This window comes from Tetrao urogallus (genome assembly GCF_951394365.1).
Source record: "Tetrao urogallus genome assembly, chromosome: 10".
Taxonomy (NCBI): domain Eukaryota; kingdom Metazoa; phylum Chordata; class Aves; order Galliformes; family Phasianidae; genus Tetrao; species Tetrao urogallus.
Window position 1 is genome coordinate 11,882,491 of NC_136823.1, and position 27,556 is coordinate 11,910,046.

The 27,556-nt window shown below is 59.9% G+C and overlaps 4 protein-coding genes across 4 annotated transcripts; 2 read left to right on the forward strand and 2 right to left on the reverse strand.

Annotated features, from left to right (window-relative positions):
• Positions 1-5,331: 5,331 nt before the first annotated feature.
• On the forward strand, positions 5,332-9,142 carry DALRD3 (DALR anticodon binding domain containing 3; the record flags this gene model as incomplete). The annotated part of the gene is made up of 13 exons (XM_079540472.1): positions 5,332-5,517; positions 5,592-5,881; positions 5,954-6,228; positions 6,448-6,506; positions 6,586-6,708; positions 7,067-7,137; positions 7,433-7,491; positions 7,662-7,744; positions 8,122-8,245; positions 8,349-8,407; positions 8,506-8,619; positions 8,808-8,876; positions 9,023-9,142. The coding sequence occupies exons 1-13, from the start codon at positions 5,347-5,349 to the stop codon at positions 9,140-9,142; spliced, it is 1,617 nt and encodes a 538-aa protein (XP_079396598.1). The 5' UTR covers positions 5,332-5,346.
• Positions 9,143-10,044: 902 nt separating this feature from the next.
• On the reverse strand, positions 10,045-13,940 carry WDR6 (WD repeat domain 6; the record flags this gene model as incomplete). The annotated part of the gene is made up of 6 exons (XM_079540295.1): positions 10,045-10,544; positions 10,621-10,739; positions 10,913-11,029; positions 11,149-11,244; positions 11,423-13,778; positions 13,874-13,940. The coding sequence occupies 6 exons, from the start codon at positions 13,938-13,940 to the stop codon at positions 10,045-10,047; spliced, it is 3,255 nt and encodes a 1,084-aa protein (XP_079396421.1).
• A 121-nt stretch (positions 13,941-14,061) lies between these two features.
• Positions 14,062-27,369, reverse strand: P4HTM (prolyl 4-hydroxylase, transmembrane; the record flags this gene model as incomplete). Its single annotated transcript, XM_079540454.1, has 9 exons — positions 14,062-14,279; positions 15,374-15,497; positions 15,890-15,980; positions 16,157-16,342; positions 17,867-18,029; positions 19,534-19,630; positions 20,120-20,310; positions 26,939-27,020; positions 27,091-27,369. The coding sequence occupies 9 exons, from the start codon at positions 27,367-27,369 to the stop codon at positions 14,062-14,064; spliced, it is 1,431 nt and encodes a 476-aa protein (XP_079396580.1).
• Positions 22,121-24,281, forward strand: LOC306950122 (secreted frizzled-related protein 5-like; the record flags this gene model as incomplete). The annotated part of the gene is made up of 4 exons (XM_079540277.1): positions 22,121-22,449; positions 22,673-22,845; positions 23,441-23,530; positions 23,947-24,281. 4 exons carry the CDS (start codon positions 22,121-22,123, stop codon positions 24,279-24,281), a joined length of 927 nt encoding a protein of 308 aa, XP_079396403.1.
• Positions 27,370-27,556: the final 187 nt, after the last annotated feature.

Below are 27,556 nucleotides of genomic sequence, written 5' to 3' on the forward strand. Positions count from 1 at the left end.
GTATGTGTTGGCTGTGTTTTACAATAAAAGAGGAAAAGATGTGTAGTTGGTGTGTCCAGTCAGCCCTTCCCTCTGTCCTGCCCTCTTACTCTCATCTTTTGCTGCTGTCCTCTGCCTGCATGTTTTCAAGAGTGCAGGAACGGGGGCTGAGCAGAAGAGGTGAAGACAGAGGAAGGGAGCAGAGTGCAGAAATGTTTTGTTTTGCTTTTTTTTTTTTTTTTTTTTTTTTAATTAAAAAAAAAATAGTGTTTGGAAGTCCTGGGGCCTATCACAGCTCCAGGAGCGTTCTACTGAGGTGCTGGATCTTACACCATGTTACACGGCCGCCAGGGGAGCTGTGATGGCCCCAAAAGGGCCGGTGTGTCAGGGAAAGTGGGGAAGGGACAGCCCCTTCAGTGAGTGCTTTATGGCTGAGGTAGCTCGTGTGAGCAAACCAATCTGGCTCGAGCAGAAAATGAGTGGCCCCTGGGCAGGAAAAACAAATGTGCATCACCATCGGCCACTGTGAGGAGCTGCCAGAGCTAGCAGCCAGGCAGCAGCTTGCTGGTGCAGCGACAAACATGTAGGTGCTCGTGCACATGTATGCAGACAGGCATGCACCTGAGCAAGCACACTGAGCTGCCCTGTGTTTGCATGCTTGGTGTTCTCCACAACGCAGTATTTCTCCTCTCTGTGGCCTCCCCTAAACATCCCAGAACACCTCCCACCTGCAGGCACTCTGCCTGCACCCCAAGCAGCAGCCCAGGCTGGAGGCTGCCATGGGAGCCTGCGGCACTGGAGTGCTTACAGGGGCATAACGAGCCACTTGTTTCCTGGAAGGCACGTGGACAATGAACTCAAACACGGGCTCACAATCAAACAACAGCTTGTGGGCTTATGAATGCTGCAGAAGTTTGCTTTTCTGCATGACTGCCCACATAAACAACCCTTGCCTGGTCAGGATAGCTTGCAGCACAGCACTGGGTGCTGGAGGTATTTTACACCTAGATCAACACCCTGCCCCCAGCTAAAGATGAGCACTGCTCCTGCATATAGGTGTGTAGTGAACAACAGCGCTTCTGTTGCTAACGCTGCCTGAAAGCACACCTCTGTAGCACGGTCATGTCGAATTAGATTTGCATATGCTAAAACCAGAACCTGGAATTACATGGCAGCCAAGCACCCATTCACCTGCAGGGAAGAGGGCAAGCACCACAGTGTCCTGCAGCAGCTCAGGTCTCAGCAGGGAGCCACAAACCCCAGAGCAGAGCTCGGGGCAGGTGAGGTGCTGCTGCCAGGAGGCAGCCCTGACACCTCGCACCTAACCCAAGGAGCTGCTGCCCTCGATCCACAGCCCCTGGCCAGCTCTGCAGGGTGGTGAGCACACCAAGCCTAATAGCTCATCACAGCCCACCTTTGCTGAGCGTTAACCACTCCGTAATTGCTTTGTACTTCTTATTTATGTGTATTCTCCTTGTGCAGCCCCCAAGCACGGCCGTACAGTGCTCCACAGCCGAGAGGCAGCACTCAGCCACCAGCTGGGCTCCGACTGCCCATCCTGCAGCGTTTCTCCGCCCGGCGCTCGGTGTGGGGCAGCCCGGGGGTTGCCGGTGGGAGAGGACAGAGGCACTCAGTCCGTCGCAAAGGGCAGCGCCGGGAGCTCCGTCAAGGTGCCCCGCGGGGGGATGAGGCCGGCGGCTGTCAGGCGCTTCTCGCTTGTCAGGAAGTTGAAGGTGGCACACGCGTTGGGCTGCGAAAGGAGAGGGACGGTGCAACGGGTCACTGCGTGGAGAGGGACGGCGGCCACGGGGCGGGACCCCTCCTCACCGTGTCCTGCACCTCCACGGCGATCCCGCACAGCCGCATCTGCTTCAGCACGTCGGGATGGAGCTGCTCTACTCTGTCCCCCGTGCCCAGAACCAGGATCTCTGCAACGAGGCGCAGAGGTAGCACAGAGGCAGGCAGGCTGCTGCGCTGCCGCGGTGCCCGGAGGGAGCCCCGAGCGGGGGTCCCATCCCCATCTCCGCCCCGTGTCGTGCCGTACCTATTCTCGGCTCCAGCAGGCGGAACAGCGACAGGCTCTGCAGCGAGATGTCTCGGTGTGATCCGACCTGCAAGCACAGCGCGGCGCTCAGCGGGGCGGCCGGGCCCCCAACCCATCCCTGCCCGCTCCCGCACTCACGTTCCACTGGAGGATGGCGCGGGGCAGCACGGCACAGGGGCCGACCACCACGGTGCCGCTGATGCTGAACCCGCGGCTGCTGTAGCCCTCGATGAAGGCGGTGTTGGGGCTCTCGGGCTGCAGCACCGTCACCCGCGTCCGCTGGTACATCTCGTCGTCCGACGGCGTCAGGCGGTGCCCACGGCGCGGCGCCCTACGGGACGGGCGGCTCAGCCCGGTGTGCCCGTGCCGGGGCCACCCCGCCCACGGAGCCCCACGGCCCGCACCACCCCGCACCCTGTGATGACCCGGGGAACCGCACGGCCCAACCGCCGCAGCGCCGCCGCCGCCATGGCTCCGCCGCTCCCGGAAGCGTCGCGCAGCCCTGCAGGGCGCCCCCTCGCGGCCGCCGCCGATGCTGCCGACGCACCCCGGCTCCACGCGCGGGTTCGGGGCCGCGGGGAGCTCGCGGAGGCGGCGCGAGGGCGGCGGGACCGTGCCCCGCTCCATCCGATGCGACCGGCACCTGCGGGGCGCGCTCGGTGCGCCCCGAGCCAGGGTGGAGGGACGCGGAGGGCGCACGCGGAGGGCTCGGCGGGCGGCGCGGCCCCGCACCGCGGCGTGGGTCGGGGTCCCGCGGGGTCTGCCCCGCGCCGGGCTGCGGGGGGTTCCCGGAGCGGCGGGAGGCTCCGCCGGTGCTGGGTCCGCCCGGGGCGGGCTTTGGCCCCGGCTGCGGAGCAAAAGCGAAACCGGCAGCGTCGGGAAGGGGAAGCGGGCGGCACCGCCGCGAAGGGGTGGACGCGGAGTCCCGCTCCGTCCGGGGGTCCCCGAGCCCCGCGCCGCCGGGGACACCACGGAGCGGCCGCGCCGGAGCTGCGGGTGCCGCCGTGCGGAGGTGAGCGGCGTCGGGGCGGCCCCGCGGTGGTCCCTCGTGGGCGGCCGAAAATCCGCGGCGCTTCGCCACGGGGCCGCGGGATCGCAGGAACGGGGCAGTGCCGCCGGGCTGCAGCCGTGCGAGCAGAGCCGTGCCCACGCGTGGGCTGGGGGAACCCCGCATCGCCCCCGCGGCGCTGACCGCGCACTGCCGCGGGCTCCACGGTTCCCTCCTCTGTTTGGGCTGAGCGGGGGACGGGGGCATTGGGTGACTCGGAGGGACACCCACACTGTGCCAGCCCCGGGCAGGTGCCACGAGCTGTGCCGCTGTCGGTCACCGAGCCGCTCTGCCGCGGGGCCTCACGCACCCCGGGTGGGATTCCCCGCTTGGCAGCGCACGGTTTCGATTCCCCGGGCGCTCTGCGCTGAGCGGTGACACAGAGCGGGCAGCAGCGGGGGCTGCGCCGTGCCCATCTCCGGCACCCCCAGCGCAGGTGTCCTCCCTCGGGGCCAGCTCGGGTTTCCGGGGCTGCTCCGGTGGCACCACACGCCATAGCCCCACCGGGGCTTTGCTGGGAGCCATTTCCTCACGGCCCTCCCCACGGCACCCGGGTAAGTCGCCCTCTCTCCCTCGTCCTGTAGGTGGGCAGCAACGGCCCCTGCGTCCGTCCCTCTGCAGCGCCGGCACGGGCAACGGAATCCCAAAAGCAGCTGTCCCCGCTGCGCCCAGCTGCCCTGGGATTTCGTTACCCGTGCCTCCGCCTCAGCCGCCGCTGCCGTGCACTGGAACGGAGCCGCTGCTCCGGGCCCTGCGCGATGGGGCACAGCAGGCAGCATCGTGGCTCAGCCCCACGCACCACAGCCGGGGGTTCCCCATGTTCTCATGCTCCTAAAGACAGCAGCTTGCTTCCTGGGGATGAGCCGCCTGTCTGAGGGGCCCTGGCTGGCTGCGGGGATGTGGCTGCCCGCACTGGGCCACAGAATGCTGCACCAGCTGTGTGCCACCACCCGCCCATGCAGCCCAGTGCTGATGGGCAGCGGGAGAGCAGGATCCGGCCCTTGGAGAGAGACAGCTTTGGAATGACACGATCACTCCCGCTGAGCACGCAGCCAGAGAGCCATCGGGGATGTCGTGTCTGTCCTAAGCTCTTTCTGCACTTCCGAGTCCCCCTGGGCTGTTCCAGGAGCCCTCTGCCCCTGCTTCAAGGAGCCAGGCAGGGACAGTGCAACCACGTGCTGGGCCACAGTGAGGGAGCCAGCCCCAACCCAGCTTTGCCAGCCCCAGCAAATGGCTCTGAGGGCTGCAACCTCCCGGGCAGGGGTCCCCGGTGGCTCCTGCCCTGCGGACAGTCAGCAGTTGGTCTGTGTGAGCAGCAGTTCTCAGATCACCTCTTGGCTGTGGGTGGTGCAGGGAGCACCCCACCTCGGGGACTGCCCGGGGCTCCATCCACACAGCACTCTGGCTCTCAGCCCCTTGGAAAGCAATGAGGAGCCGCCAGGTCCCCGAGGGCGCCCGCAACGAGGGAAACAGAGGAACGTGAGCCCTGGAGGAACCGGTTTGGGCCTGCGGGCAGAACGGCCCCCCCGCAGGGAGGGAAGGAGGGGGGACACGCGCCGCCAAAGGGGCTTGGGTGCTTCCTGGATACCAGCAAAACAGCCCTGTGGGCCCTGCGGGGTGGCACGCGGCCCCGGCGGGAGGGAAGTGAGACTGAGCCCGGAGCAACGCAGCGGGACACCGCGATCCAACGGCCGCCATCGCCCTGCGCCACGGGGCCCGGCCACAGCCGCTCACGAGGCGCGGCTTCCCCCGGGCAGCCACGTGCGCCGCGCCCCCGTCCCGTCCCGGCCCCGCCATCCCCGCCGTGCCGCAGCAGTGGGGCGGCGCTGCCGGGCCGCGCTTCGCCCTCGCGTCGCCCCGCGGCTCGGGCTGAGCGTCGGGCACGGCGCGGCCCCGGGATGCGCTGCCGTGTTTCCCTGAGGGCACAGCACGGCTCTGGGCCGAGGGCGGCCCAGGGTACGACGACATCGACACGACGCTCCGCCGTGACGGTGCAGCGGTGACACCGGCTCGGTGACGCGGCACGGAGCGCCTCGCGGAGCGCGGCTGTAGCCGGCACGTGCGCCCACCCCCCGCTCAGACACGGGCGGCCCCTCGCTCGCCACACCCAGCATGGCGGCTCCTCCAAGATGGCCGCCCGCGCCCAAGATGGCGGCCCGGGGGCGCCGCGCGCCGCGCTCAACATGGCGGCTGCGCTCCTCCGGCCGCACCCACGTGGGCGACGCGTCGGTGACGTCACCTCTTCCCTCTCACCGGAAGCGGCGACCGGGCTGCTATGGAGACGGGCGAGGAGCGGCCGGGGCTGGCGGCGACGCTCCGGGCGCTGAACGTGGCGCTGGGGCGGCCCGCGTCTCTCTGGGTGAAGGAGAGCAGCGCCCGCAACCTGCGGCACCGCGACTTCCTGGCGCCGCGGGCTGCGCTCGGGGCCGCCTTCGCCGGGGGGCAGGTCGGTAGGCCGGCAGCAGGCCGCGGCGGGGGGGCGGGGCCGGGCGGTGTGCTGACCACCGCTCCAACTCGTAGGTGCCCTCCGATGTCGTCGCGGCCGTGACGGCGCTGGGCGGCCCGGGGGTGCTGGCGGTGCGCGGCTGCCGGCAAACGGCGGCGGGGCTGGAGGTGCGGCTGCGGCGCTGCGAGGCCTTCCGGCGTTTGCTGGGCCCCCAGCCCGGCCCTGGTCCCGCCCCCCTACCCGGCCCGCAGGCGGCGGTGGTGCTGCACTGTCCGGCCCTGCGGTGCCCCGGAGGCCTGACGCCCCGCCGCCTGCGCCCCGTGCTGCTCGCTGACCACTTGGCCCAGCTGCTGCGTGCCCAAGGGTGAGCGCCCTGCCCTCGCCTCCTGCCCGGCCCGCGCTCCCCGGCCCGTGCCCACATCTCACACTCCCGCAGGCTCAGCACGTTCCTGGTGCCTGCTGTCACCGACAAGCGGAGCCGGGAGGTCCTGCAGCAGCTCCGTGTGGAATGGCCTTCCAGCAGCACAGCCAGCCCTGAGACTCTGTCAGCCTTGAAGCAATCTCTCAGCCAGTGCCACTATGCCACACATTCTGAAAGGGGGTCAGGTGTGGCCTCGCCGCCAGAGGACATCATTTGTAAAGTACACCTGAAGAGCTATGTGGAGCAGCATGGCCTGGAAGGCTATGACCCCAACCTGGGAGTCCTCCTTGGTGAGTCACACATGGAGTATTGCTGATGATAGCAGGGGAGAAAGGCTGCAAGTGGGCCGGGTTCTTTGTTCCCCGTTGTTTTTACGGAGAGTAAGGGACAGAAGCAAATTGCTTCCTCCTTCTCCTCTGGTTTGAGCCATAAATGGAGGCAGCCTGGGGACAGATCCATATGGTATGGAATAAGCCCCTTGTCCCACTGAGTGCCCTCCCTTCTTTCAGTGACAGAGGAGAAACTGCAGTCCCTGGCTGAACTGCAGCAAGCTGTGCTGCAGGGCATGGTGAGTGACCCCCTGGTGCCGCCTGCTGCTTTCTCTCTCTCCTGTCAGTGTTGGAACTTGTTGCTGTGCTGTGCTGCAGGCAGGGTGCCAGGGGAGCTGCTGCAGTGTGGTGCACATAGTGAGCTGCGAGGAGGAATTCCAGCAGCAGCAAATGGATCTGTTATGGAGGATTTTGGATCCAGGAGCCAGCATGGATTTGCAGGTGAGGAACTCCTACACTCTGCACTGTGGTTCATGCGTCAGCCCATCTTTAGCACCTGTAGTGAATGCTGAGGCCCAGCCTTGTGCCTTTATGAGTCTTCCCTTTCCTTTGGCATCCAATTTCCTTGGGATTTTAGCATTAAAGAAGGAGGGATAGGAGAAAACTGCAGGACACAGCTAGAAAACGACAGTCTTTAACTAATGCAGTGCTGTTTTAGCAGCCTCTAACTCTGGGTTCCTCTTTTCCTGTGGTACCCATTCCCAGGATGTGAACAGTTTCCTGGTAGCTCTGTAGGCACAGTTCTTCCTGCACTACATTACAAAGGAGCTTCTTTCACCTAGCACTTCCTCTCTTTCAGAAGCACCTTGTCTGTGGACCAGTGAAGGTGACAAACCCTTTATCCCCCATCAGTGCAGACCATTACTTTCAGTAAGTTGGTACTGAGCAAGGAGCCTGCCTTGCCATGCCATGCTGCATGTCTTGCCTGTGCTCTGTTTGGCCCTACAGGCAGCAGTGCTAGTGTGTCTCTCTCTTCTGCTTCTCTAAACCTTGGGGCTTTTTCTAGAGGACTTCAACAATGCTTCTTCATTACTGCCAGCAGCAGTGTTGCTGTCTCTGTCCTGCTCCAGGCAGGATTTGTGTGCCCTTGGTTGGCCAGCTTTCTGTTGTAGAAGGAATGATGCCCCATGCAGCCTGCTTAGCAGTGACTGTGTGTTCCTCCCAGGCTCAGGAAACGCCAGATGTATGAAGCCTCTGTCATGAAATATGGGGAGCTTGCACAAGGTGAGGGTTTGCTCTGCAGGCTGTGGAGGGGGGAGGTCGGGGCTGGGGAGGTGCCCATACACCAGCTTCAGCAGAGCCCCCTCACTGCAATGGGTTTTCCTACCTGGGGCTTTGGAAATGGCAGGCACACGGTACCACACAGCTTCCTCCATCCTGTGTTCTCTCTGCAGACGAGGCCTGGACTGAGGTTATTGATATCCTGACGGTGGCTGCCATCAGGTTTGAGATGCTGAGCACTGCCCACCGGAGCCAGGTAGAACAGCCCAGAGCTGCAGCGTAGTGGGAGGCAGGCAAGCAGTACTGCTCAGGGAGTTGTGGATCATGGCATGGTTGGGAGATCAGTGGGAGCAGAGGGACAAGTAGCACTGGGTGTGAGGAGGCACTGAATGGACTTCGGCTACACCAAGCCCAGTCTGGGAGTGGTTTTTCTCAGGGTAAATCACATACAGTGTCTGGGCTGATATCCTGGTAGGCTGTGCCTGTCAGCCCCAGCAGGGCACGGTGCTCAGCATGCTGGTGGCCACACTTCACCTGATGGGAAGGTACTGCTCCCCCAGCAGGAGACACAGGGATGCACCAGGAATGGCCCTGGGCCAAGCAGCCTGGACTGCAAGTTGTCTCTGCCTTCAGATCACCCTGGACCTGGAGGACAGCAGCATTTCTACAAAGGGAACCAAGAGTGGTGCCTTTGTGATGTACAACTGTGCCCGGCTGGCCACGCTCTTTGACACATACCAGCGGGCTGTAGAGCGAGGTGAGCACTGGCCCTGCCTGTCTTCCACCTCTAACAGCTGTTCCTCGTACCTGCAGTCACAAAGGCTTCCCTGGCTGCAACCACAGTCTCACCACTTTTGCAGGCACATACCCACCTCTGCCACCAGCATCAGAACTGAACTTCTCCTGCCTCCGGGAAGAAGTGAGTGCTGAGGGACAGGGTCTGTGGAAAGCAGTGTGCCCTTGGCTCTGGTGGATGGATGCTTCTGGCCCTCTCTGACAGGCTTGATCCTTTCACAGGGTGAATGGCTCCTCCTCTTCAACTACCTCTTGCCCTTCCCAGAAGTCTTGCAGCAAGCAGCACAGCTGCCCCCACCCAGCAAGGGGCTCCGGGTCACAGCCAACACAGAGGCAGTAAGTGCTGTGTGCCAAAGCACCTGTAGCACCAACAGTGCTAGCCCAGAGCAGGGCTGCTCTTCTGCAGAGTGCTGAGGGGCGTTCCTGGGAAGGGATGGTAATGCCCTCGCTGCTATTCCTGCTGTGTAGGATGGCCCCAGACTGGCCAGACCATGCAGCATCAGCCCAAGCTGTCTGTGTTGCAGGTGTGCAAGTTCCTGATCCAGCTCAGCATGGATTTCAGCTCCTACTACAACCGGGTTCACATTCTTGGGGTGAGTCAAATGTTCCAGGCCATTTATTGGGGGGCTGCTCCTGGATTCTGGTAAGATGCCAGCTTTGCAACAACAGGATATGAAGGAGGGCAGAAACAATAAGGTCAAGAAATAGAACTGCCACCTCACCGCCTTTCTCCTTGCAGGAGCCATTCCCTCACCTCTTTGACCAGATGTTTGCACGCCTCCAGCTGCTGGGAGCAGTGAGGGACATGTTCCATACTGCCCTGGCAACTCTGCACCTCCCTCCTCTCAGCCAGATCTGAGCCACCGAGGACTGTTGCCACGGAGTGACAAACAGCAGTGCTACAAGGGGCAGAACAGGGTACTTCCTCCCAGGCCAGGCACTGGGCTGCTTGTTGGTCAGAGACTGGGAGTTGGGGTCCATCTGAATCTGACTGTGGGGCTCCTCCTCCTCAGTGCCCACAAAGGAAGGAAGCACAAGGGACTGAGGCACCCATAAAGCCAGGCACCAATCTGTTCCCTCAAAGCTGTTTATTGAAGGGGAGCTCTGTGCTGGCAGAGAGCTCCTGAGCCTCAAGGGCTGCTGTCCTGCCTTGTGCCAAGTCCTAACATTAGGGCTGAATACATTTATTGCTGGACAAACGCTGTGTCTGACCTAGCAGTGATAACTGAGGAGGGGGAGGGAAAGATGGGTAGAAGAAAGGTCTGTGCTGTGCACAGGAGTGGGAGTACCTTGCTGCAGGAGCAAGGTTAAGCAGTGCTTGCAAGCAGCCCCATGTTCCAATAGCACAGTCTAGCCTTTCTAGCCAAAGGCTGTGTACAGCTTCTTATCCTTACTGTGCCTTGGCTGCCTGCAGGTCTGCTGCTGCACAGGAACAACCCTGCCAGCCTGAGGAAGGCACTGAAGGACTGCTCTGATAGGGCTGGTCTGGCCTGGGGGGCACAACAAACAGACTGTGTGCTGCAGCCCTCTTTGTTCCCCAGCAGCTCTGTACCTTTCTTGGCCTCCTGCTGCCCTCAATCCTCCCAGCATGTGGAGAGCCCTGGCTCTCCCTGTGGGACAGAGGGATGTCCATCCTCCTCGAGGAGGACAGCACAGCTACATCACTGCACACACACAGGGCACCTGGAGCAGTGTGCTGGGACGTTCCTTTGCTCTCGTTGTCCCCATGCAGATGGGGAGCAGGGATTTTACTACACCCCTTTACTGGACAGCACCCTGTGACTGGAGCTTACAGTGGGTGTCCAGGGCAGCACAGCGCAGGAGCTCCAGGCCCTGCCCACAGAGCACGCAATACCAGCACCGCTCCCCACCTGCCTCTACCACCTCCCAGCAGTCCAGCTCTGCCAGGTCGGGCACGTAGAAGAAGGTGGTGCTCAGCTCCTCCAGGCTGTCCCAGCTCAGCCGCCACAGTGTCAGCCGCTGGTCCACGGAGGCAGAGAGCACCAGGTCCGGCCGCAGCACTCTGATCCCCGTCACGTGAGCGGCGTGGCTGCACGGCCTCGCCACCCGTTCCAGGATGCGCAAGCAGGTCTCTGGTTCGGCCTCATCACCGTCCCGTGTCACCTCCAGCAGGCAGACGTGGATGGAGCCATCATCACTGCCACTGGCCACCAGGAACTGTCCCTTGGGCAGCTCCTGGATGTGCAGGCTGTTCACCCCGCAGCTGTGAGCCACGACAGTGAGCAGCGGGGTGGCCAGGGCTGGAAGGAGAGGCTCGGTCAGGACAGCAGTGCATAGAGCTGCTGGCACAGCCTCCCTGCCCATGGCTGTACCCACCCAATGGCTGCATCTCTCCCTCTGAGTGCTGCAGGGCATCTGTTGCATCTGCGATAGTACCGGTGATGTCCCAGAAGGCAACGCTGCCGTCAGTGGCCGCACTACACAGGAAGTGCTTCCTGGAAGGAAGATGTTGGGCAGCCTCCAGCCCCATGCTGATACCCAGGGCAAGCAGAAAGGATGGCCCCAACTTCCTCCCTCCCTTCACCAGCTCCACTGCCATCACCCTTTCTTGTTGCGCAGGCATCACAAGGATGAATGCTTCCCTCCCAGTACCCTGCCCAGGGCTCACCTCTCCTCCTCTGCCCACGTATGCAGGAATGCCTCCACTTTCAGCACACAGCGCTGGTGGTGGAACGACTCTGCCACGAGCAGCAGCTTCTGGGCAGCCTCCAGCAGCACAAAGAGCCTGGGCAGAGGGAGATGCAACTGATCCTGGGAGAAAGAGGTGCCTTGCTGCAAGGTACCACCCTACTCCTGCTCGCAGCTGGCACCTCTAGGCAGCTAAGCCCCATGCTGACTGCTCACCGGACTGATCCATCGCTGCATGCAGCTACCAGGAACGTACAGGGCACGGGCAGTTGCTTGCTGTTGGTTCCGCATACGACTGAGAGGGACATGTACCTGGGCAAACATAGAATGCTTGCTGCATGCCCCCCCCGGCACCTGCTGTCGTGTAGGAGGACGGGGGGGGCAGCAGCATGAACTCAGCACAGGACACAGCTCTGAACACTCTGGGGGTTCTGAGAGGAAGGACTGAGTCAAAATCCCCTCAAAGGCTCAGGCAGCCATCGAGCTTCACCTTGTCTCCGGGTCCATCTTGACAAGCTTGTGCCTGTTCTTCATGCGGTCCCAGTGCTCATCCAGCCGGTGGGAGGCCACGTGAGTGACCTGGCAGCTCACCATGCCCTCAGCCTCCAGATCCGCAGCGCACTGCAGCCGATAGCACTCAATCTGTGCACGGCCGCCGGCTGAGAACAGCAAGGAGCAGAGCTGGGTGCCGTTATGCAGCGCAGCGCTGGCCAAGGCCAGCGCCCTGACACTGGAGATGTGGTCACTGAGCCTGGTGAGGGGCACCGCCGCACGCGTCAGCTCACTGAGTGTCAGCACGCACGCCGTGGTGTCCTCGCTGCCGGTGATGAAGACATTAATGGGGTGGCATCCGGGCGCCCGCACGGCCCCCAGGTGCCGCACACAGGTGATCTCGCGGCCATGCAGTGACGCCAGCAGCACCCGCTGCTCGCAGGGCTCGGCCTCGCTGTGGTACAGCATCACGTCCCCACGCTTGATGAAAGCGAAGGCATCGGCCTCAGGGCTGCTGTGGTAGCTCCAGGAGCGGTGCCCTCCGCCGCAGGGCACGCAGTGCAGGTTCACCCCGCTCCTTGTGCTCCACACCACAAAGTTGTCGGCGTGGAAGCCCAGCACCAGCAGGTCCCCGCCAGACGTGAAACGCAGCTCCTCAATCCACTGCAGCCCTTTGCGGGGCCGGTGCTTCTGCAGCACCTCCAGCTGCTGGTCCCGCAGGCAGAGCTGCCGGTAGCAGCCGTCCCGGCCTGTGCTATAGATGTAGTCCCCACGGCAGGTCACTGAGGTGACCCCTGTCTTGCCATGCAGCCCAAATAGCACGGACAGAGGGTTCTCGATGGGCACAGCCTCGCTGTGTAACAAGCAGGAGGGCTCCGACGGGCTCGCAGTGCCCTCGCTGCCCGGGGTACCTGTGTCGGTGCCATCAGAGCTGCTGCTGCCACAGGGGAAGAGGAGCAGGGAGCCGCGGCGGTCCCCACACAGCAGCAGCCCTCCCTGGGGCAGGAAGGCGGCACAGGTGTGCCAGCGCTGCTTGCAGGGTGGCAGCCGGTAGCGCCCCATAAGCCGCACCGCAGGCACCTGCCCGGGGCTGCAGGTAACATCCATCCAGAGCACGGTCCCGCCGGGGCCGGAGACCACGAGGGCGGCGGGGCCGAGGGACGGCCCGGGCCGGGCGGCCCAGCTGAGCCCCAGCACGGGTCCCTCGAACGGCCTCAGCCTGGCTGGGCGCTCGGGGCCGCTCAGGGCGAACACGAGCAGCCGCCCGTCGCCGCCGCCCAGCGCGCAGAGCGGCTCCTCCCCGCCGGGCATCGGGGCGGCCGCCAGCAGCCCGCGGGGTCCGCAGGAGGCGGCGGGGCCGAGCAGCGGCACCCAGCGCCCCGCCGCCGCCTCGTAGGCCGCCAGCCCGCCCGCCTCGCCCAGCGCCAGCACCCGCCGCGGCCCCACCAGCAGCACCGCCCGCGGCCGCTCCGGGGCCCCCAGCGTCTCCGCTTCCGCCGGAGCCTCCTTCCGCGGCCGCCACAGCCGCGCTCCCCCGTCGGACCCGCCGGTAGCGAGGCAGCCGCCGGCGGGCCGCAGAGCCAGGGCGCGCAACGCCCCGCGGTGCCCGCGCCGGACGCTCCGCACGCCGCCGCCGCCGTCCCACTCTAGGCAGGCTCCGTCCTCCCCGGCGCTGACCGGACGCGGCCCGCGCAGCCCCACGGCGGCCACGCGCGAGCCGTGCCCGTAGCACACCAGCAGACAGACGGCCTCGCCGCCGCCCCCTAGTTCGCCCACGGCCCAGAGCCGCACGGCGCGGTCCTCGGAGGCGGAAGCCAACAGCCCCCGCGGCTCCGCGTAGCTCAGAGCCAGCACCGCGCCCCGGTGCCCCGGCAGGGTCCTCCGCGGCGTCTCCGCCTGCGCCGCCCTCCACACCGCCACGGTCCCCGCCGCCGTGCCCGCCGCCAGCGCCAGCCGCTCCCAGCCCGCCCCCGCCAGCACGGCGCAGCGCAGCGCCCCGGCCCCGCCGCACCGCGCGCTCCGCAGCCAGCTGCCGCCGGCGCGCCACTCGTACAGCGCCACGGTCCCGCCGCCCAGCGCCAGCGCCAGCCGCCCCCCCGCCGCCCAGCGCGCCTCCCACACCCGCGCCCCCAGCCGCCGCGCCGCCCCCCCGCCGCACGCCGCCAGCCGCGGTCCCCCGCCGCCCGGCCCGCCTCGCCTCACGGCCAGCACGGCCAGCCAGCCGCCGCCGAACGCCGCCACGCGCCCGCCCGGCTCGGCCCGCAGTCCCCGCACGGTGGCCTCACGCAGCGCTCTCCGCCTGCCCGCCGCCGCGCCGCCGCTCAGCAGGAACGCCGCCACCTCCGGGCCCGTGCCTGCCGGTGCCGGACAGCGCGTCAGCCGCCGCCCCCGCCGTGTCCCTCGGCCACCCCTCGCCCCGCGCCCGCCCCCTCCCCGGCCCGCCGCTCACCCGCCAGCAGCACGTCCCCCGCGAACTCCAACGCCGTTACCGGCGCCACCAACGCTACCGACTCCATCTCGACGCGGAGCGCCGCCCCGCCCCGCACGCTTTATTGGCGCGCCGCGTGGCCCCGCCCCCTCCAGCGCGGGAAAAGGCCACGTGCGCCCGCGAGGTTCCGCGGCACCCCGGAGCGCGGCCTACAGCTCCACGTGCACCCCGCTGTACGCTTTGTCCACGGTCCATTCGCCCGGGGCTCCGGCCCCGCTCCCCGCGTAACGCTCCATCTCCTGCTGGAAGCGCTGCTGCCGCCGGCGATTGGGGTCCACGTTGATCCAGTTGTTGGCGATCCACTTGGTGCCCTGGGTGACCAGGCAGCCCCCGTGCAGGGCGAAGTCATCCAGCTCCCCCACCCAGCCTGCGGGAGCAAAGCACGGCTTGCTGCAGGCTGCTGGACACAGCCCGGGCAGCACCGCTGAGTGTTGACACCCAATTTTAGCTTGGGGGCTTCTCCCAACGGTCCCTCCCGACATCCCCCCTCACCCCACCCTGTCTAAGCACAGGGGGTTCCCTGGTTGCAGAACAGGCACTGCCTCTGTGCCTCTTCAGCATTTCACATCACAGCTGCCCTTTTCCTCAACTCTTCCCCAAAGGAGAGGATGGAAGCCAGAGGTTTGAGGCCATACCATACATTATGCGTCACCAGTTTCAACCCTTTATAGAGATCTCAGCTTTCCTGTGACAGATTTCAGCAGCTTTTTTCCATTTGGGAAGAATTTGGCCATAAAAATTCAACGAGGCTCCTCTGACAGGACAGCAGTGGCCCCGATATTATCATCCCACAGCCCAAGCAGAGGCCTCGTGACCTCCTCTGTAGCTTTTCTCGAGATGGAAACTCTTGGGCTACTCTCAGGAGACCTGGGACACTACATAACTTCATCAGCAGCCGGGAAGGCTGAAGTTAATGCCCCAGCCTGGCTGCCAGGGAAAACCACACAGCACTCTGAGAAGTGCAGCCCGAGGACATCTGTCACAGAGCTGCAGTTGCCCCATAGTGCGGCCTCGGCCCCACGTGGGGCACAGTACAGCGCAGGGCAGGGAGGACCGCGCCTCCCCACACCGCAGAGCTTGCAGCCATGCTTTTGTCTGCCTCCCCTTTCCAGCCCTGTGGGCAACGCCACATCAGTGAAGCATTTTGAATTGCGGCCCAAGCTCCAGCAGAACTTTCAGCTCACACAGCAGGGCGGAAGGCAGCTGGCGATGGCTCAGCGCAGCCAAGGGCTTTGTTTGCTGGCTAGTCCTGTCCCCCAAAGACACCAGGAGCCACTGACCCACTGCCTGAGAACAAAGGCCTCCGAGAGCCAGGAAGCTCCTGCTCAGCTGGTGACAGGGAGGCTCTGCACATCCCACTAGCAGGCAGCTACCCCCTTAAGGTCTCTTCTGAGCCACAGAACCCCTGGAAGATGGTTGTCACCTTCTGCAATGCTAGCAAGACTCGGCCTGGAGCCGTACCTTCTCCGTCCGACAGGTAGTTGTACCAGAAGACAGCGGTGCCTTGCTGAGGTTTCACTCGCAAATTGCCCTTGTCACAGTTTTTCCGAGTATCTCGCAGATCAACATCATTCTGGATCAAAGACTAACCAAAATCAACAACAACACAGAAGGTGTCATAAAGGGCCTGGAACAAAGCACAGGGGCTGTGCTGTGCGTCCTTTTGCCCTGTGCTGAGTCCCTTAATGCATCACCAGACAGCATGCCTACAGTTATCTTAGTCTGAAGAAAAGTGCCCAGATTAAAGCGAGCACAGCCTGTGTCAAGGCAGCAAGGTCCAAAGGCTGCCCCTCACGCACTGGAGTGGGGAACTGCCAAAGCCCTGCACCTCCTCCCTTGGCCTCTGAGTGAAATCACTCTGTGAAGCTCAGCCTTCCCACACGCCAGCTCAGAAGGCTCACATCTCCAAACCCCCCTTCTACAGTGAATACAGTCACAGTGGGACCCAGAACCCCCAAGAAGGACAGAGCCACTCACCATCTCTTCGTACGTCCTGTTATCAGCTATAGGAAAGACAGTTTCTCCTCCACCCGTGACATTGTTCAGGTAGAACAGCACTGTCACATACCTGCAGGACAGGACAGAGCAGCTGTCGGGACACAGCTGGAGCAGGAGGAGCTGCATGGGGCTGCCCATCCCCTGCTGTATGTACAGCACTCCTCCAGGACACCATGAGACACGCAGTTTACCTTGGGTTTTTTTTTTTCCAAAGGCAACAGAGAGTTGCACCAAAGCAGCCCTTACCGGCATGAGGTCTCAAAGGGAGCGCTTTCGTTGGCAACCAGCTTGGTGTGGCTGCAGGCAGTCTCAGGGAAGACGGGGCCGCTGTCCATGTGGGCATGGTAGTGCCCCCCCTGGTCATAGCGCACGACCTGCAGGGGCTCACTGTGCTCCACAATCTCTGGGGGCAAGCGAGTCAGGCGCATTACCCTGGGGAGACAGCACTGCAGGTGAGGGGAAGACACATGCACCAGGACAGCCGCTACTCCCAAGCACAGAATACATCCAGAGAAAGAGAACCCCCTTCCCCAAAAGACCGGAGAGACGGATGGGCTGCAGCAAGCATGCCAAGAGATAACTAGGTTCCTTACAGATCTGTCAGACCATCAGCTCAGAAACTCCTCCTCAAGGTTAATAAAAAAACAAAAACGAAGGGCGCATCTCCAGCAGGACTGCTCTCATGAAGACCTTGCTTGCTCAGAAAGATCCCTCCTGTGTGTGTCCCTGGAGCCTTCATGTGCCATCTCAGCGCTTCTCTGGACTCCTGCACACCAGCTACAGACCTCGGGGACAGTTAGCAAAGCACAGGGCCCCTGCTGAGAGTGAACGAGAGACTAGCTCTAGGGATATTCTCATCACCTAACTCACCTTTCCCTGTTGCCTTGAACAGCCTCCCCCCGGCGCAGAGGGCCACGGAGGGCTCTGGGTTTTTTTCCACTGCTACATCTGAGCTCATCCCCAAGGCAAGCAGGTACCTCTCAAGACCTGCCAAAGAACACTCAGTGCTCTGGGAATTCTGAGCTGTGAAGCCTTAGGGGAATGTGGCACCAAGGCAGGGTGGCCGAGCTCCTCCAGGCCCCACAAGATCCCACTGGGGATCGCAGCCTCCTTCAGCACCACGCCTCCAGGTCTGCAGGGGCTTTCTAACGCTGGCAAACTGAAGAGCATAAATGCGATGTGCCGATGCCTGCGTGCGCCAGAGAGCTGGCACAGAGAAAGTGGCAGCCACAGTCTGCTCTAATTAAGGCAATATGCGACCCCATTCTCCCTCTGGAATGTGCTGAAGAAAAGGAGTGGCCAGCAGCCGTTCTGCAGCCTCGGGACAGATTTTCCCCACCCATGTCCTGGGTGAGGACCAGCACCACAAGAACGAGGAGTCTCCAGCCAATTATCTGAAACTCACCACGGCTAAGCCATTTGGCCTGCGAGCTGGGTTAACTCTTCCCAGAACCAAAACCAAGGTGAAGGGAAAGACAGGAGGTTCTCCCATCTGCTGGGACAGGCCCCGTGGTCATGCGCTCCGATGACTGAACTACCTCGGTGTGCTTGAGATAACGTCGTGCTTATTATGAAGTTAGCTCTGAACAGCTACGACAGATCTCAGTGAAATGCATGAGTAACTCAAGCAATTGACAGTAACTACTGGCACCCAGACAGGGTTGGAAATGGGCAGTTTCTCCCAGTAAGCTCATTTACTAATTAGAATGAATTATTTCATATAATGCCAAGTCTTCTTGGTTTCATAGGGCTGTTCCCAAAAGTGAATGGCTATGCTGAAAGGGGACAATACAAATCCTTGCTCTAACGAAAACCTCCTCTTCCCATTTCACGACTGTGCTCATTGCTCTTCATACTCCACACTTCCACACAATTAGAAAGTGTGAATATTAGCATGTCTGCATCTGCATCTCCCAGCACAGGTGGCCCACGTGCCCACACCCCCTGAGCCCTCACCTCTGCCGTATGGCTCTCATGACCTGGTGTGCGCCCTCGCCCTGGTACAGCCACGTGTGCTGGCTGTTGCGCACCGCGTCACTCGTCTTCACTTTCTGGCTGCCTATGTACTTGTGGAAGTCACGGATGTTCAGCCTCTTGAACTCCTCCAAACTCAGCACGCCTGTGGAAGAGAGCAGGAGCAGGCTGACCTGGGCACCCCACGTGCACGAGGTGATAGAGAACCTTCAGTTGCAGCTCAAGATCAGAACCAGAACAGGCAAAACACAATCAACTTGATACTTACATGTTTAAATGGAGCAGAGTGGGACACCTCAGGCCACCTTCCTACAAGACCTTGCAGGGCAATTTAAAAAAAACAAGCCTCAAACAACAAGCAGTACATTCTTCTGCTTTTGCTGCTTTTGTGCAATTTCAAAACATGAAAGAGATACACAACACAGTACAATCCGATGTAAATAGAAGACAGAAAAACAAAAGGTAAAAAGAGGTTTCTACTAGAACAGATATTTCTTGTTTGCACTCAGCTGAGCTTGGCAAGGGATGGATTTTTGCCTCTGTTAGCTTCAGAGAAATCCTTACCGTTTGTTTTGTTCCCTTTCTGGAGAAGCAGGGAAGCAGCACATGCCCAGCAGCCAGCACACACCAGGGACAGAGAGAGGAGCTCAGGGAGGCAGCAAACACACTGCTGTTTGCGGCCAGGGGGAAAGGCCCAGCCACCAGGGTCAGCCCAGGGCAGCTCCCCAGGTGCTGGTTGTTGTCAGCAAATCACCCACGTCACTATTTCTCATGCCCTGCTCACATCTCCCAGTCCCCACTTCCCCTTATTTGACGCTGTCTTTGATAACACAGTGCCACATCCAGGTCGTGACCTGGTCCCTCAGCGGCACGCACCGATGTGACAATGGAGGAAAGCAGCACTCTGGAAGCAAGGTCCTGCCAAAAGCACTTTAACAGGACTTTTCATTCGTAAACATCCGGAACGGTGGAAAAGCCATTGGCAACTCAGTCATACGCTCCTACCCCTGCCAAAAATGTCACCAGCGTGGGTGCTCGGGGTGTCCTCCGGATAGTTAGGCATTCACATGGGTACTGTGCCTACTTCATCTCCAAAGCAGCTCCTCTATGGCACTCTCAATGCCAGGTCACTGGAAGAGAGCATGCACAGCCTGTGCATTCACTTAATTTGATTAGGAAATGGAGAGTTGCTTAATTGAGGACACTCTAATTAGAGCAGCAAAGGTTAGAGTGCACGTCCAGGCCAGAGGGAGACCAGGGTAAGGGGAGTAACACAGAGAACAGAGCAGTGGCAGAGATGGAATCAGCACTAAAAGCTGACCAAGACCACCCTGAGTCCACCGATGCTGCACTCCTCTGCCAGTGAAGCAGCTCTCTCAGACAGCTGTAAAAGTCCCTTTGAAAGCAGGGGGGAACGCCTTAAGAGCTGCAGCCCACACGATGAGAGCTACATGGTCAGAGCCAGAGCAGCTTCTGAGAGGTCTACACCAATTTTACTTTCTGCTAAGTCTCTAAAGCAGTGTTATTTTCCTTGGAAGACCATCTAGTACAACAGGCCTGGGCAGGGACATGGCATTTGCTTCTCCCTGCATGGCTGTGTGCGGCGTCCCACGCTGAGGACATGGGGATTCCTGAGGAGCTGCTCTTACCATTCCCATCAGGATCAGCCTTGACTGCAGTGTACATCTCTCGGATGTTTTCAGGGGTCATCCACCTGCCGTTCCCAAGGCGGGTGTGAGTCAGCACCTGAAATTCAGAAGCAGATTAACACTGGGCACTGGTTTCCAGTACTAATGCAACCCTCACAGTTTCCTGCTTGAGGCCTGGCCAGCTCTCCTCTGCAGTGCATCAGTCAGCCAGGCATCAGCACATCTCTGCACACGGATTTGAATGGAGATCATCGGGCAGCCACGCTGTGTGGCTGATCTGCATTTTCATTTCCAGTTTAGGTGGTGGCAAATGACTGCTGAAGCTCAGTTAACCAATCCTTAGGTGGATGCGGTACAGCTCTCAGCAAGCTGTGAACTTCAGAAGCGACATCCTTCTACCTACTCCAATGCATGCTGCCTTGCAGGACAAGGCTGCTGAAGAGCTGTGGACAAGGTGCTCCTTATTCCCCTCCCAGGTTTGTTACTGTGGATGATTCTGAAGCCCCATCAGCTGCAGGAGGGCACAGCCAGCGCTGCTGCACAAACTCAGCGTGCTGGGACACACACAAGAAGAAATGCACTCTACCTCTTTGAGCTGCAGCTGCCCATCCTGATTGTGGTCCAGCAGATTGAAGAAATCCATCTGGCTGATTTCTATCATTTCCATGGCTTCCTCGTAGTCATCCGTTGGTAGGATCTGGCTCTTCTGCAGCCCCTTCAGCTGTGCCAGATGGATGATGAGTTTGCACTCCTCCTCTGTCAGGAAGTCTGGAATTTCTGCAGGAAAATGCGAGCAGTAACAGAGTCTGAGGAACTGTTACATTAGGACAAATACTAACAGCAGGCCACTGAAAAGAGAGGAAAATAGGAAAATTTAGAAACTTCCTACCAAGCCAGGGGGGTAGGACAGTCAAATATATATATCTTTCTACCCGAAGAGCTCTACAACAGCACACACCTCACACCTGAGCTCCAGGAGATGGGTATTTTTACAGCAGCCATTCCTCAATGTTTGGATCCCGAGGTCAAGCCCCTTATTTTCTTGCAAATCACCACAATGGACAAAGGAGCGAACAAACACAGGCATATCACTGCGTTTTATCACTTCAAAGGTTACATGTGGATCACAGTCTAGAACTGCTGTTTTACAGGAAGGGAGGCCAGAAGTCCTTACAGGGGAAGCGAGGATGGCTAGGGTTTCATGCTCCTTTGCTCTGCAGCAGAGCAGGCAGCACCTCCCAAACAACCAAACTCCTTCTGGGGGTACCTAGCACACTGCTCTACTGGGAAACTCAAACAACTTCCTGACTTATTCTCATTCATTCCCTTAAATGAAGGGGGAGGAAGTACAGCCATCGGAGCAGGACAGGCTTAAGTGAATATGGCCGTGATGGGCTGGATTAGGTGACTTTAAAAGTATTTTCCAGTCTTAATGATTCTGTGAGTGCTTGCAGACACAAAGTCCTGCTCTCTAAACTGCAGCCCTGCAGGTGTGTGCTGAGGACACATCACATCCCAGCTGCAGCAGCAATCCTCAAAGGGGGAAAGAAAAAATAAAAGTTAATTACTTCCACGACCTTAAATCAACCCTATCAGCTCCGACTGTCAGTAAGCAGTTGGCCTCTTAAGTGCATACCAGAACTGGCCCCGTAGAAAATGCGATGCTCCTGGGAAGCCCCGGGGACACAATGCAGCTGTATCCCTCTGAGGACACAATTTCTGCCACCAGCAAAACAATGTCCTTGTAACAGAGGGGGCTTTGGGGCCAGAGCTTCCGCTGTCCTGAGCGTCACGGCCTCACATCAGGTCAGAGCCAACCATACCCACTGGCAAGCAACAGTCCCAGGATCTCCAGTTCCTCAAACCGGGCTCAAATAATGACAGCTTCTGGAATCTTAATTACGTGCTGGAGGAAGGACAATCCCTCTCTTCAGTGGTGGTAATGGCATTTTGTAACGAGGTAGAAATTGCATTAGCAGGAAGCGCTTTCTGCCAGGCAGGTTGCAAGGTGAGGGGCTTTCCAGCTAAGAGCTGGCAATCCGCAGTGCAAACAGCCTTCCTTCCCAGCTGCAAATTGGTTCCTGTGCCCACTGCTCTCCCAAACAGTTAACTTTGGCTGTGAGACCATCCTATCTCTCATCCCGCTCAACAATGGGTCCAGCTAAACAAATGCCTTCTAATTGACTTTGAGCAACACTTGATTGCTTTCAGAAGAAAAAAAAAAAAAACAAAAGAGAGGAAAACATTGGGATTTATGAAATAATGACTAATCCTGGAGCAAGAGAAAGGGGCTGGGTTGGAGCACTGGTGTCAAACAGAGAGCCCCAAGACACAGGGCCAAGGCATTCACTCCTCCCCAGCTGCCCTCATTTCCACACCTGCTGATCTAAGCCAAACCCCTGCTAAAATCCAAACAATCGGGGCCGCTGGCAAACGAAAATTGGAGCATTGTCTTCCCCAAGAGGGCTCTGAAAGGGCCGCACTTAATGAGGATGGATTGCCACGGAGGTGGCTCGCAGGCTATAAAAGGCGTTCTGCGGGCTGGAGCAGCTCAGTCTGGGTGTGCTGCGAGCCCACTCCGAGCACCATGAGGGCTGTGAGCACAGAGACGGCGTCCCGCAGGCGGGGAGCCCCGTGGCTGCCAGGCCTGCTGCTGCGCCTGCTGCTGTGGGGCGGCCCGGGGGGGCGGGCCAGCTACCTGCGCAGGTCCTCCAGCTGCACCGCCATCCCGCGCGGCATGGCCCTGTGCTACGACATCGGCTACTCGGAGATGAGGATCCCCAACCTGCTGGAGCACGAGACCATGCCGGAGGTGATCCAGCAGTCTTCCAGCTGGCTGCCCTTGCTGGCCAGGGAGTGCCATCCCGACGCCAGGATTTTCCTCTGCTCCCTCTTCGCGCCCATCTGCTTGGACAGGTAAGGCATTTGCATGAGTTCGTTCCGCATCGCTCCCCAGCAGCGATGGCATTCGCCTCCTGAGAGAAAAGACGTGCAATCTGATCACAGCCACTTTCAGGCAGCACAGTGAGGGGACATGGGATTACCCAGCAGGGACTCTCCCCCCTTCTGAGGGAGAACAGAACTCCCGTCCAATTTCCAGAACAGCCTTTTGTTGTTTGCTTCCCTGCTCCCCCCCCAGGCTCATCTACCCGTGCCGCAGCCTGTGCGAGGCCGTCAAGAGGAGCTGTGCACCCGTCATGGCTTGTTATGGCTACCCCTGGCCTGAAATCCTCAACTGCAACAAGTTCCCTGCAGACCACGAGCTGTGCATCGCTGCCGTCTCCACGGATGAAAGTTCCTCCAGCAGGAGAAGTAAGGGCTTTTTTTCTCATATGTTTTCCCATGTATAATGCTCACTCACAGGGATGAGCCTATGCCTTGCCTGTGTTCATAGAATGGCTTGGGTTAGAAGGGACCTCAAGGATCATAAAGTTCCAGCCTAGTTCCTAGAGCTTCTGGCTTTAAGCTATATTTAAAAAGAAAAGTGGAAATTCTAGTTTTTCCTCTATGGGAACTGCACTGTAACTAGAAAAGGAGTGTGACATTGGCTGAAGCTTGTTCCCCCAGCTCTGCTCATCACTACCTGGGTGCCCTCAGACAGTGGTGCTTGGGGTAGGGGAGAAGTCTAAAAGACATGGGAGCTCACAGTGCGCCTGTCCAGGAGGTGAAAAGCAGCAGACATTCATTAAGCAACGTCACGGCAACATGCAGCAATGAACACAGCCTCCACAAAGCACAGCGAGCAGTGCCTGTCCCACCGTGGGACCGGGAGCTTAACATTCCTATCCTGGAGCTGGCTAGCTCAGGAGGAAGCACCATTTCAAAACTACAAGCCACCACTCGCAGATGTCAAAACCGTACGATGCCTTTTCCAGCAACGGGCGTTCTAACCAGCTTTCTGTTGCAGCAGTGCCTCGAGCCAGTTGCAAGGACTGCGAGCTGGAAGAGGCCAGCACCACCAGGGAGATCCTGGACAGCCTCTGTGCCAACGATTTCAGTGAGTACACCCACCTGCCCTCCCTGCAGCCGGCACAGCCTCCAGCAGTGAAGCTGTGACACGCACAAGAATGGCTTGGCCATAAGAACTGACTTGGAGGAATCACGTCTTCTATAAGCAGGTTGCAGAGATGATCAGTTCTCAGCATACCTGTTAAGTAACAGGACTTGCTGCTCGTGGTATTGCTCCTTGGAGGCACTCTGCCCGTGCCACAGTGCTGCTATGCCTTCTGCGCTCATGAGAAAAGCAGGGTGGAAAGAACAGTGCTCAGTGCTGGAAGCGTTCAGCTCAGCTGAGAACTTTTCCACAATCACTGCAATTGCACGGGTTTGGGAGGACGTGTCACCACGTTAGAGGAGCAGCACAAAAGCTATGGTGTGTAAACAGAACTAACAGCTCTTTTTCCCCCACTCCAGCAGTGAAAATCCGAATCCTCAGGAAGAACACGACCACAACCGTCTCCGACTTCGACCTGGACCCCTCCAGGGTGGAGGTGCTGAAGCACGGCCCGCTCCTCAGAACTGAAATCCCAGGCAGGCTGCAGCAGTGGCTGGACATCGATGCTACCTGCGCCCACAACATCATGAGAGGCACTCACGCGGGGGTCTTTGTCATCAGCGGGGAAGTGCAGAGCGACAAAGTGGTGGTGAACAAGGCCTACGCTTGGCAGAAGAAGAACAGGAACCTGCACCAGGCCGTGCGGAGATGGAAACATCACCGCTGCCCCGAGCAGGCCGGCAGGAAGGTCTGAGATCTTGATCCTAATGCTAAGAAATGGCTCCCTTCCCCACAGCTAGAAAACTCCTTCCCCGGGCAGCTGGTGTTTTGGAGATGTACATTCAGTATTTTTAGGTGAATCAAAGCAGTCATAGTCAGCAGGTAGGGCCTCACTACAGATCCCTGAGATAACTAAAACCCTTCTCCCGAGGCAGAGCTTAGAGATGCAGACTTAACATATTCCTACGGCAAGGTCCTGCCAATCCAGGACTTACAATGGATGGCTTTGTGCAGCATCAGTGCCTTGAAATCTGCAGGCGAGCAGACTAGAAGACACCTTTAATAACATGGGCATTTGCACAGGTGAAAGGAAACAACCCCTCTTGAGCACACAGCAGACAGCTGAGGATTTCTGCATAACTGGGAATGACCGCTTTTTGACTTCAGGCATTCAGTTTGGGTCAGAACGTTCTGGTAACCGTGGAGCTACTGAAGATACCCGCAGAGCCTTGAGAGAGGTGGCAACAACACTGGGAATCGCTCTCACCAGTGAATACAGCCACAGCTCAACATGAGCAGAAAGCAGAAAACTGCAAATCCCCGAGTGAGAAAATGAGTTGGATTTCTACTGTCTAACAAAGCACTGCCCATGGAAAGTTTTCTACACTGGATTAAACTTGAGAATGAAATAAAAATGACAGAAAAAATAAAAAAACCACACAGCTCTGGGGATAAATACGTTCTTCCCTGTGCTCAAAGCCTGCAGCCTCAGTTGTGGAGACAACCGCCAGCTTTGATGGAGACACATTGCCTCCCTGTGCTCGTAAAGCAAAGCAACAACCCAGCCAAGACTGTCTCTTCAGATTTAATATGGGCTGAGATTAGCACTCACGGCACTCGCACTGCAATTCAGCTGCGCTCTGACATTTGTGTAGCAATTACTTCTTTTTCCCTGAGGCTCAGAAGAAAAACAGAGAGATTTCCTATTTTTATTCCTCCCCGCTGCCTCGTCTCGCAAACTGCCGCCCGACCCGCAGGGCCTGCTGCCAGGTGGTCCCTGTGATGGCAGCATCCTCTGAACAGACTGCGTTTTGAAAACACAACAAGTAAAAGCTCTGAAGGTTGAAAAAGGCTTTGTCTGATATTTGTTTTCCATTAATGGGATTATTTGATTACTGGTGTTTCCCAACTAAGCAGCGCACAGATGGTCTGACTTACAAGCTTAGAAATGATGTCTCATAACCAGAGGGGGGGAGGGGATGGGGAAATAGGGCAGGGACTTTTTGAGAGCTCCATGAAATACGCTCGGGTTCAATGCAGATGACTTACCCACATTTAAAACAACAAACTGTGCGCTCCCTGTGGTGCCCAGCCCCAAAGCGCAGAGCTCCCATTAGGCCATCAGCCAGCTGCCCACAGCCCCACAGCACCCTGCTTTGCTGAAAGCAAAGATCACAGCGCAGCCACTTCTCCCTACAGCGGCTCTCGTTCAGCAAAATCCCCTTCAGGACTTCAAGAGCTCTGCCAGCGACTTCTGGCTTTGTCTAACACCACCCCATTAAATACACACCTCTGCCAATTTAAACAACAGAGACGTAATAATTGGATTTTAAAACACTTAATTTAGGTCGGTGCTGTTTGCGTAGATAGAGAGGTCTCTGGAATTCTTTTTAAGTCACAGCTGGCTCCTGGCAGGTCTATCTGGGAGATAAGAGCTGTCTTACGAGTCAAGGTTTCTAAATTAGGGCTTCCCTATCAGAGGATAAAGGAGAGCAGTCTGGGTGGAATCTGAAATGCTGCCTGCCCAGGGCTGTCCCCAGAGCCAGCATCAGAAGGCACAGCCTGCCCCAGAAGCTGACAGAGGTGCCTGAGTCATATCAGGGGCTGTGGGATCACTGCTGCCTGTGGGTGCCCTCCTGGAGGCCAGCATCAGTCCAGCAGAGCAGCACTGGCAGGGCACAGAATGTTGCAACTGGAACAGGAAAAACCACTGCCCAGCCTGTGTCATGGGTCTCACAACCAGTATGCGCTCCAGGGCTGAGTTCAATGAATGTCTGATGGAGAACCTGCTAGAAATGAGCCACGAACACTGCATATGTAGAAATGACAAAACAAATCTGTATATTTCTTGCAGGTACTTACGGCACTAAAGGAATTTAGTAAGAAAATGCTCTGACCTGTGGCCAGGTTTTCAGTTTGTATAATCGATTCCGAGTCAGAGAAAAGCTCAGGTACTGGCAAAGCATCTCAAGGCCCCCAGCATCACCAGCTCAGAGCCAACAGGTCTGCTCTGCCTTTGCAGTAATACGAGCTCCATCACCAAAATTAACCGGTGCATTCCCAGCGGACTTGCGCAGCACGGGGTGCGGGGCTGGGGCTGCAGGGGCTGCAGGGGCTGCAGGGGCTGCAGGGGCTGCAGGGGCTGCGCTCACCCTAGGGAGCGTCGCAGCGACGCGGGGAAGGCTGCAAACCATCAAGAGGGAAACGCGGTGCGGCCGCGCTGCAGAGCAAACCCAGAGGAGGGCACAAAGCCGGCGGGCACCGGGCACCGACGCCGCCCCGCTTTACCACCGCTTACCGCCCCGCGCTCCCGTCCCACCCTCGCGCCCCGCGGTCTCCACGGGGTCCTCGGCCGCCCGTCCCGCTCTCGGCACGCGGCAGGGACGCGGGCTCCGATCCGCGGGCACTCACCGAAGAGCGGCGGCTTGAGGCTGAGGGTGCGCACGGCGCGGGTCCGGCCGGGCCCCAGCTCCACCCGCTGCGTGTGGCCCACCTGCGGGGAGAGCGGCGGTGAGCCGGGGCCCGCCCCGCCCCGAGCCCCGCGCCCGGCCCCGCGGCCTTGCCTTGATGCCCTCGAGGCGCGGCAGGGAGCGGGCGGGCGGCGGCGGAGGCGGCGGAGAAGCGGCGGCGGAGGCGGGGGGGCCGCCGCCGGCGTCGCCGGCGCTGAGGTGGACGAAGAGCAGCAGCCCCAGCACGTTGAGGACGTAGAGGTGAGCGAAGACCATGAGCACGAGGAAGTAGGGCCGCGAGCACACGGGCCGCGGGCGGCCCCCCGGCGGGCCGGGCAACGGGGGACTCTCCGCCCGCGCCGCCGCCGCCGCCGCCGCCGCCGCAGCCGCCATCGCGCCCCGGCCCGCCAGGCCCCGCGCGTCACCACGGCAACCGCGCGGCGCGTTACGTCATCGCGGCGGGGGCGTGGCCGGCGCGCGCGCGCGGCGGGAAAGAGACACGTGCGGCGCGAGGGGGGGCGGCGCGTCTCCAGGGCCAAGGAAGAGCCGGGACGCGTCCGAAGTGAAAAAGTCACAATTT